At 40.1% G+C, this 11279-nt stretch overlaps 1 protein-coding gene across 1 annotated transcript; it reads right to left on the reverse strand.

The window, feature by feature from the left end:
• Nucleotides 1–994: 994 nt before the first annotated feature.
• On the reverse strand, nt 995–3628 carry LOC140246551 (CD180 antigen-like). The gene has a single exon (XM_072325894.1). The coding sequence runs from the start codon at nt 3626–3628 to the stop codon at nt 995–997; it is 2634 nt and encodes an 877-aa protein (XP_072181995.1).
• Nucleotides 3629–11279: the final 7651 nt, after the last annotated feature.

The raw sequence follows: 11279 nt of genomic DNA on the forward strand, positions 1-11279 counted from the left end.
GCGATCGCCTACTGGATCAAACGAGGGCACCAAAGATGTCGAACATACGAGGGGGGGGGGCGCAAAAAAAAATCAAACAAGATAAGAACAAAATGTAATGATGACGCGGAAATATACAAAATTTCGGCTTACTCGCGCGTAATAATCTAGAGTATTTTTTCAAGTCCTCAGTTTGTTGGTATAAATCGTTATCTATAAGGCCGTCACTATATCTTGATTAGAATTGTAAGATTTAATAAGCAAAAAAAAAATATGACAAGAATTCCATGTTTTGTAAGCTGAAATACAGACATTTTCGGCTTGCTCGCTGCTCTCGCTCGCCAAAATTTATCCAAAAAAGAAGATAAGACCAAAACGTGATGATGGCGCGGTAATATACAAATTCAGTTTGCAAAGGGAGAAAATTGAAGAAAATTCACAGCTCAGCCAGTGTGATGTTCAGTCAAGTGGGATCAAGGATTAACAAGTTTTGATCTTGTAAATTAAGTGGACCACGTTTGATTCTTGCGCATGACTAAGCTAATTGTATTTTGAACTGACAGTAGGATTACATGAGCATTACTGCAGGAGGTGGACATGTACAATTGAACTTGTTATGTAATGTCTTGCAATCATAGCGTAATAGATTACATGCATGCCGAGTAAATTTCAACAGCTTTAGCACTACGGCTTTCAACGAGGTCATGCCATGCATGGCTTATCGTGGGCAATGGCGTTATTCAAGGATCTCACGGACGTTTGAATTATAGGACTACCCGGCCGTGTGATAGAATAAACTTGTATTCATATCCATACTCATATCATTCGTCCATGGATGAACAGCAACAAGGAACAGATAAAAGGTGATCCTGTAAGCATCATACTTACAAAGACAGTTTTGGACTTGTAGTGACTGGACATGAAATTATGGTTTTGCTCTCTGAAAGAACTTGCAGCTTCAAAAGATTGTGGTTCCATAGTCAGATCAAATATGGCTTGGCGTTACATTCAGTCCTTATGGGGGAACAAGTGGGTTACAATATCTGTTGACTGCCATGTATTTTGCAAGCTGCTCCCAAAAGTAGGCCTGCCCTTCAGGGTCTCTCGGCCACACAAGATATGCCCGATTATCACTAAGGAATAGACGGATGAGAAATGGCAGGTTGGCGTCCGGGATGTCTTCCAGAAACACGAGCACGATCTTTTCCATCTGCAACTCATTAACGTGATCCAGGGCGAGTCGGAATTTGAGAAGGAACATGTGGTTCTTGAGAGCATCGGCGCTGATGAGAAAAATCACCTTGAAGCTATTCTCCACAAGAAGGCTGACAGAATCCAGGTAGTACATCCCAAGCCTTAGCGCTTCATCGCCAATGGCAAGTCGGTCGTATTCAGGAAGATTCTCTTCCAGACCGCGTCGGAAGATCTCATCCGTCCACTCCTCGTCCTCACCGTGAATGGCAACATACATATCGTACTGGAAATGTTCCCGTTGCTGCTGGGCGATGATTTCCCGGTAACCAATAAAGTGGATCTTGCACAGAAAGAGCACGTACCTGATTTTCCAGCGATTGTGGTATATCAGGACAAGAGCTAATATAGTACACACAGCGCTGCCTGCCGCCGAGAGGTAGATCATAAACTGTGGACCACACTCTCTAACTGGATCAAAATCCCACAAGAGTTTTCCTGCAGCAGATTTGAACGAGCCGTCACCAGAACATATGACTCCAGCACTTTTTTCAGCATCAATAGACTTCTCAGCAACCCATTTCGGTAACCATTGCAGGGAACAGTTGCAATTCCAGGGATTTAATGCTAAACCAATTACCGAGAGAGTTTCTAGTATAGGCTCGAATGTTGTGAAATGGAGCGTAACGAAACGATTTAATGTTAGATCTAATCGAGTTAGGTTCACAACGTTTCGAAATATATCGCTGTGCAAGTATACTAGAAAATTACTAGCTAATGATAGATCCCGCAGTTGAACTGTATCATTTAGGAAATTGTGGGGAATATAATGTAAATGATTGTCACTTAGGCTGAGAATTTGTAGACTGCAAAGCCCATCAACCGGCGGAGGTCTTACTGACAAGTCGCAATGATCTAGGTATAACTCTCTCAAGCTGGTCAGGTTTCTAAAAAAATCAGGGGGTGCACTCGACATGTCGTTAAAGGAAAGGTCCAATACACGTAATTCAAGCAACCCTTCAAAGGAGGATATGTCTTTTTGAAAATCCCAAAGATAGTTAATGTTTATGTAAGATTCCGCAAGGATTATTTTTTGTAAAAGAGGTGTGTTTCTTTGAAGTGTTCCGGGGGAAATCATTCTTCGGGGGATTCCTCTGGCTGCAAGAAGGTAAAAGTCTGTTAGCGTGTGTGCGTTTATTTCAATGATAGTTTTAACTGTGAAGGAGCATCCAATCAATTTAAGAATATTCAACGATTCTAGATCCGAAAGCGAAAAGCTTGTAAGTTTGTTAAAGTCGTTTTCAGATAAATCCAAAACGCGCAGATTCTTCAGACCGTTGAAAGCATGAGTCCCTATTCGCTCAAAACTATTATGCTGGAGAAAAAATGATGTGATAAGATTTGCATTCCAAAGAGAATTGTCCACGTTTATGACAGAAATATTGTTTGATTCTAGGTTTAGAACTTGCAGCGAAGACATACCAGAAAAATAGCTAGGTTCAATCACTTCAAGTCGGTTGGAGTCTAGCACGAGTTCAGAGACATTAGTCAAATTTTCGAACCCTTGTGGAATGAGTTGTTTCAGTTCATTCGAGCCGAGGTTTAACCAGTCAAGTTGTTTTCCATGTAAAGCACTGAATAGCCCAGGTCGTATGGAGGTGAGACCTATGCTTCTGATACTAAGGGAAGTTATTGTTGAAGACGACCCTACGCCCTCGAGTAGATGACGAAGCTCTCTCTCTGGTAGTAGTATTCCGCTCATATCAAGGTCTTTGACTTTTAGGGACGAAATGATGGCTGGGCTTACGAGGCGTATCGGGTTGTAGGCCAGATCAAGAAAACCAGCGGTGCAGTCCATCACAAAAGACTGTTCTGATATCTCTGTCAAATTATTGTGTAGAAATGATATATATTCAAAGGACACGTTGTGGCAACCCGTCCAGTTGACGTTCTGCAAAGCGTTCCAACGGAAGTAAAAATCGGAGTTTGAGATCATTGCTTTGAAGAGATCATGAGACAAATATGCCAGGTTAGTATTATCGAGAAGTATCACCGTAAGATTGGTACTTGCAAACATGTTCCCTCGTAGCGCCGGAAGAAATGGGTTGTCCGAAAGACGTAGATAGTGCAGAAATGACAGCATCAAGAACGTGCCGCTCTCTATAAACGAAATATTGTTTGCGTTAATGGCCAGCACGCGTAATTGCTTGTACGCAAAGAATGATGTATTGTGCAAGACAGTAATCTGGTTTCCACCCAAACTAAGATTTTCGGTGTTGTCAGGCAGATATTCCGGCACCGATGACAGTCCCATGTCAACGCAGGTCGCACTCCGAGAGTCAAGATTGATTTCACAGTTCATGGATCGATCTGCTGCGTACACCGTTTTCAATATAATGAAGATGATGACGTGCATTAGAATGAAGCCGGCGAGTCGCGTCTTGCCAAGGAATAGCATGTCTACCGCTGTTTTCAAGACAAGAGAAAAGAAGAGGAAAAGCATTAAAAATAATCTGCTTCATAATCACTTCAAGTTGAAAACTCACTTTCTTTCTTTATAATACATATATCAGAAAGTATATCACGATCCACGTCAAAAATGTCCAAATCTCTTATGTATCTGCCTTTAATCTTAAATTTGAATCAAGGCCAGTAATGACCTATTGGCTAAGTGTTCAAAAACACTTGCGAATTTCCTGGGAAATTCCCTATTTTGATTTGTTAACCCTTTAAGTGGACTTCATACCATGAGATATGTTTAAGGCCGTGACACACCTTTCCGGGCAAGTCTTGCGTGCGAATTGCAAAGAACAATTTTGACTACCCGGAGATCTCCGTAGATGAGCCGTACATGACAGTACCTAGCACGTATCTCACCCGTAGTCACGCGGAGGGGTGTACGCAAATCTTTTTACCCGCAACCATGTTCAGGCCCTGTCACAACTTTCCGGACAAGCTACGCAGATTTGTTGCGTGCAGGAATTTTCCAGCATACCTGACAATTTCTGAGGGCGGACAAGGATTTGGGAGAGTCAGAGCATGTGTCTTACTTGCTAGACGCGTTCTACTTAAATTTTACTTGCGGGTATACTGTGTGACCTTTGTACCAGTCGCGTGGGGGCTGACAACTCAGTGAAGGAATTCCTCTGAAGGAATAGCAAAAGTCCCATGAAATGACATTATCATGGCTGCATACGGGGACTGATGCGAGGTACCTGCGTGGGAGTTGCCTGCGAAGTGCTGCCGTTACGGATCTCCTACTGGCGTTCTGCGTGGACCTCTCCGGGAATCCCCGCGACTAACCCGGAAAAAGTTTTGGTCACGTTCAAAACTTGGCTTCGGTTAAATCGGACTTGCGTGAGCACCTCCGGGAAACTACAGGCGAGATACGCGCTAGGTACTGTCAGGCGCGGACCAACTGCGGATAACTCCGAGTAGCAAATTTGTTTCCCCGCAAGTCAGGCCGCAAACCTTCCCCAGATACGGCATGACAAGGCATTGAGCATGCTCAAAACTTGTTCCGAGTGAGTCGTGGTGTTTGCTCGCAGAGGTGAACGCAGAACACCAGTAGGAGACCCTTACCGCCAGCACCTCGCAGACAACTCCAATGCAGGTTCTTCTCGGAACCCATAAGTCGCTCGTAACAGAAAACGGATCGGTTTCAAAGCTCTCACGCAGATCACACGGAATGCACGCAAGTAGTAGCTAAGTAGCACGCATCTATAGTAGGTAAGAAAGAAGTGCGAAACTTGCAAACATTCTTGTTCACCCGAGGAAAATATTCTGCGTGCTGGAAACTACCTCCTCGCCACAAGCCCGCGTAGCTTGCCCGTAAAGGTGTGACACGACCTTTAGGCCAATTTACTAGCTGACTTTCTTGACCTCATCGAATGTTACCGTGCACCACAAGACAAACAAAAAGTCGCACCTCTTGATTTTATGTGAAGAGTTATAAAAGGTGAAATGGGTCAACCAGGTCAATCTTGAGGGGTTTTTTTTTTCATATTTTCTGAAAGAGCTTGTAAGAGCTATCTTTCTTCTAAATTATTCTTTATTTTGGGATCATAACATGAATGGGAGAGTGTGTTTTCAGCAGTTTTTCTACAACACTTTTCGGGGGGGGGGGGAGTAGAATGATCAAGTATGTCTTAAGAGGCCCCTTTTCATTTCATGAAATCCTTTGCGCACGATTCATTTTGAAGTCTAATAACTTTTGAATGGATAATGCTACTGCTTTGAAATGTGGTATTAATCACAAACAGAATGTGTTAACAAAACATGCTCACTTCAGCTAAATCTGATAATCCCTTCATTGTTCTTGCTCCGGTGGTTTACTTCCTGTGTTTTGTCGCTTTATCGTAAAGCTAGCACAGCTTGGTAGAGATTAACCGCTCGAATAGACGCTGTACTTCAGAGCCTCTTTTCTCATTTCACACTTTTCCAGAGGGTGTGCTTTCTTTTCAGTATTTAGATAGGTTAGGGGAGTCAATTTGAGTTGAGTTATACAATACTTTAAAACTTACAGTCTGTCTTTTCGGAATCTGCCCTTAACTAAAAATCCATGTATGGCGACTTTTTTGTTTTGATTTGTGATGCACAAATGTAGTTATCATGGAATGAAAATAATAAAATACTAAATAACTCACTTAGACATTGGTCAGGACTGACAAATTAGATGACCCGTTCAATATGTGACTATGTACGATCGCCCAAGGACATTTTAAGATGTTCATCAGCGAACACATAGATCTATAGGAGAAAAAAACAAATAGACAAGTAATTCCCCGCACGCCACGATTTCGAACATTAAATCTTGCAGCAAATACCCCACATGCTCTGCCCATATTTGATACGTTTTTAGTTTCATAAAACATCTTTACCTTGGTACCTTGTTTTTTTTTTTTTTTTTTTTTTTTTTTATTACAACTGTAAAGATATTAATATGCTTCTTCCCGAGTCCGTCCATCCTTCTGTTTTCAAAGACGAATCCGGTTACTATTGCTAGTTTTGATTCTGTGTTCCTCTAATTTTATATACCTTTGATGCTACTTTAGAGTAAACATCGCAGCTGGGCAGTTCCGTAGAGTCGGACGTACATTTCGGACACTTTGAAGGTCTGGATTTGTATTGTCAATCGGGGCATCTGGGTTTTTAGGTGTGCAAGATGTGTAAAGGTGCTAGTACTATAAACCCACTTATCATTATAGTGACGCCTCGTTTCATTATGGAGTGATGTGTTAAAAATACCATGGTGTCGGACGTACGCACACGAAATGACTTTTTCAACCTTGAAGATTCATGTTCAAAACTCTATGATGTGTGAGGGCTTATAGTAAAACTGACACCAGTTTTGGTTGTATGAAGGATCGAGCTTTATTATACATACCAGCATTATGTGTAAATCTGTTCTAAAAGTTGTGTAAATCATCAAAGTTTGTCGGTGTTGGACGTACATTTTACGGTGTCGGACGTACCCGTGTGAAATTTTCAGATGGTACGTCCGACATCGACCTGGCACTCTGTTTTTTTGTAAAGTACAAAGAATATTTAAGTAATGGTTCATATTTCAGACACATGAGATATTATTCTATGTAGTGTATATGTTAAACATTCACAGAAATTTGCTTTCTTAATTTCAACCAGTGCACAAAACTGAGAAAGTCAGAAGTGTACGTCCAACACCAAAATGTAATTTTTTATTTTGTGGAAAAATTGATCAAATTTTCCTTTTGTCCAAAGCATTTGAACACATAACCAGTTGAAGACATTCAAAAGCAATGATGAACTCTTCTATTTGTTAGTTCTTATTTCTTTTTTCCAAATGCACATTGATGTAAATACCCAAAAAAGTTTTAAAAATCCAAAATTTCAAAATTTTACGAACATTATCAACAAGTAGCTATCAATAAAAATATTGATTTATCTATTCAATTTTTTTTCACATATTTTGAAAGGGTTGCTGGTTCAGCAAGGTCTGGTTTTCAGCAAGGCCCTTTTTAAAAACAACACATCAAATGTATGATACAGAACATTAAAATACGCAAAATTGCAGGAATAATATACACATTTAGCTGTGAAATGTTACATAATATATAAATCAGTAAACATCAATTAAAACGGAATACAACAATTCAACAGACATTATTAGACATCATAGATGAACTGTAAAATCATCAATATCTATACATATTCATGTAACTGCGATGAAATAACACAATTTCAATTAAATTAAAAAAACAAGTGAAATTACAGATCTGCCAATCCTATGGTAATATACTAAAGAGTTATGATTATGTAGATGTTTGTATATGTTTGTGTATGTGTGTGTATGTGTGTTTGTTTGTGTATGCGTTGCATGTGTGTGTGTGTGTTTGTGTGTGTATGCGTGTATGTGTATGTAGGTTTGTAAGTACGATGAGTGTTTGAGTATGTAGGTGCATTGCGCGGCAAGAGCTTAAAAGAAGGCAACATTATACAAGTACAAAATAAATGCAACGAAAAGGACATGGCTGTGACGAGATTGTTACACTGAGCTTGGGTACGTACAGTTTTTTTCAGTTTGACATTACAGTAGAGATGTAACACGACCCAACTCACTCTTAAATATGGAAAGCGAATTTGCATTTCGACATTCATCAGGAAGAGAGTTCCATAGTTCTCCTCCGATATTAGTGAAGGTCTTTTGATAGATTTTTTTTTTTTTTTTTTTTTTTAACACAGTGGCTTCCTTAATAATTTTCTGTTTGAATTGCGAGTTATCCACAAAGATACATTGTCGTTAAAGCAGAACCTTCCACACAATATTGATGGAGCAATGCTATTCACACATTTGTACATCATGATGGCGATATTTTTCTTAAATAGTGTTTTGAGAGTACACCACCCGAGGTTTTGTAAGACTTGATCAGATGGGATATCCCGAGTATATCCACTAACCATGTAGCCAGCACGTTTATGCAATTTGTTTAGAATAGTGTGATTAAATTCGGATCTTAAAGACCAAAGAGCTGAGCAGTACATTGCATGGGGTAGAACAAACCCCCAGTATAATCTGCTTCATTGGTTCGGGGTAAATAAATGCTTTATTCGTCTAATCATGCCGAGCTTTTGTTGCATGACTTTCACTGTAGCATTAACGTGGTGTTTGAGCTCAACGTTTCGTCAATAACAACACCAAGACATTTGCTTTGTTTTACTCAATCCAATTCTGTATTATCTATTCTAACTTTTAATTTCTTCCTTTGTAACGTATTTAATCTTTGCCGGGAACCTACTGACATTACCTTTGTTTTTTGCGTATTCAATTTTTTTTTTTTTTTTTTTTTTTTTTTTTTTGTCGTCCATTGATTCACCTCCTCCATTGATTGATTTAATTGGTTCTCTAGTGATTCAACAGTTGACCAACTAACAAACAGAGTAGCATCATCTGCAAACATAGGTGTTACCGGTTTTAACACTTGATGGCAAATCATTGATATATGTGACCGTGCACCTCAAAACGAACATAAAGTCGCACACACTGATTTTGCGTGAGGACTGAAAATAAGTGAAATGGGTCACCCTAGCCGAACTTGACTTTTTCATATTTTCTGAAAGAGCGGGTCTTCTTTTACATTATGCTAAAATTTGGTATCATAAAACGGGCAGGAAAGTGTGTTTTTTAGCAGTTTATCTCGAACATTTTTGGTAGAATAGTGTGATTAGGTGTGTCTTTAGAATTCTTTTGTCATTTCTGAAAAACCTTGTCCACACTCTTCACTTTCATTTACAACATTTTCTTCAATAATTTTTTTTGAACATTCTAAACCGCACAGTATTTGTTAGGGTGTCAATAGATTTGTTACCAATAATGGTAAAAGTTAAAAAGCAATCGCTGATATTGGTTTTCACAACACCAGACACGGAGTGATCGTCTGGGCAAGTAGTATACATTATGATCAATAAGAGTATCGGTGTTCTGGGTTACACGAGTAGGAGAAGTTATAAGCTGCATTAAAAATGCCCCTTGCATAACTGACAATAATGTGTGTGTGTTGCAGTCAAGATTCTCAGAAAGCAGATCAAAATTAAGATCTCCCATGATTAATGTTTCACCACCATAATCTATTGCCTTATCAAGCATAACACACAGAGTATCGAAAAAGTCAATTGAACTATTGGGTGGGCGATAAAGAACACATATGAGTAACGATTTAAAGTGTCGCAGTTCAACTTTGATCCATAAAGCTTCTAACTCACACTCAATGTCAAGTAACCGATGGTAAACAATGTTATTCCTGACGTATAACATAACACCACCACCATGCCGGGTTTTGTCTTTCCTGATAAAATCAAATTCGTCTAGTTGTAGTTCACGACCACTCACAGTATCGTCACAATGAGTTTCGCTGAATCCAATAATGTCAAAAGGTGTATTTTTGAACAAGTACTTTATTTTATCTAACTTACAGGGAATGGAGCTGATATTTAAATGACAAATTGGAAGACCACATTTTGATATGATTGGTCTCTTTCCTTCCTCATCGAGACCAATGTACGGAAATGCAGCTAACGATTCCTCGGGTTCAGAACCATTCGCGCCGTTGCTAGTGAGTTCATCCATACCCGAGGGAAGACTCTTCCTTTCGGTCTCCGACGTCGATGATTGCACCATCGGTGATCCTGAAAAGGTTCGTCGTCGATGAAACTTCGAGAGTCGCGACGTAGATGGCGTATGATGTTTTGTGCGAAGACGGTTACGCCGCTGTTATTCAAGTGAACACCGTCCATGGCGAGGTGAAGATTAGGATCAATGCAGCTGTTGTCAATAACATTCCAACCGCGATCATTGGCTAGTAGTTTGATGTGGGCGTTGACGTTATTTACTTTCGTGCGCTCGGAAGGAGATTCGCCACGTCGATGTATGATTGTTGACAGTGTTACAGTATTCACGTTCGTTTTAGTAACTATCTCGTCGGACAAAGACGACAATTTCGCGACTATTTCATCTTCGTCATCGCTCTTCATGTTGTTTGTGCCGAGGTGAAGAATAGTTTCTGAGGGTTCAGCATTTGTAGCCAGCTCATGAATGGCTTCACACGCGTCCTCTGTTTTGGCACCTCGGAGTGTTTGACATTTGACTTTCACTCGTCTAGACAGTTCGTTAGGTTGAATGTGCTTTACCATAAAGTCGCCTATCAAAAAGACGTCGGCTTTGTTTGGTCCGTCGGCGTTTATAGTTTGTGGGCACTCTTGCACAGTAGCATTTGAATGAGCTGCGAATGATTCCCGTTGCTTTCTTCGATAGTGGTTAATCTGGTGCGTCAGATTATCAATAGTCGGGCACGCTGCAGCATCATTATCAACATTCTTGTTTGTAGCTTGATTCAATGACGCATTTGCTTCCTTGATCGAGTTTGCAGGGTCCACGGTTGCAATAAGAAAGTCGATAGCCTCAGCTATTGATGCAACCTGCTTCTTCAAAAGAGCAAGCTGGGGGCCAATAACACCACATTTGCATGTGTTTGCTCCCTTTTGTTGTGGAGTACTTTCGCTTTGTTCGCTCTTGTCGTTGTTCCTGGTTAAGATAAAATGGCGGCATATATCTTCGTTTAGCGAGGGATACATTGTACACAGTTCACTGGTTAATGTATCACAGTCTTCTCCCTCTGATCCAATTGTAGCATTTTTGGCGGCAGTAACGAGGCTGTTTTTTGTCACGTATTTTGGGAGTTTGTACTTAAATGTGTCTGTTCCAGGTTTTCCAACACAGTCATTGGTTTTCATGGTAGCCATTTGTGGCAATGGTGCAGAAGTAAGTTAAAACACAATGACAGAGGGGAAGGGAATTCATGGAGAATTCCGAAATGCAATGTCAACACAATATACGATGTACTCACATAGTCAGAAGTAGTTCGGTGAGAAATACGATACTTGTCGTCTTGTTGGGTTACTTGAAAAGTATTGGATATTCTGACGTATTGAATGCCTACTCCGGTGTCGCAAATATAAATCCTACAAGTGTTTACTTCCATTGATAAAGGACAGTTTGCCATTCAGTTTCAATAAAAAACATCTTGACACAAGAAATATTAATTGTAATAAATATGCAATACCTGCTGCGTGGAACC

The sequence above is a fragment of the Diadema setosum genome, chromosome 3 (assembly GCF_964275005.1).
Source record: "Diadema setosum chromosome 3, eeDiaSeto1, whole genome shotgun sequence".
Classification (NCBI taxonomy): Eukaryota; Metazoa; Echinodermata; class Echinoidea; order Diadematoida; family Diadematidae; genus Diadema; species Diadema setosum.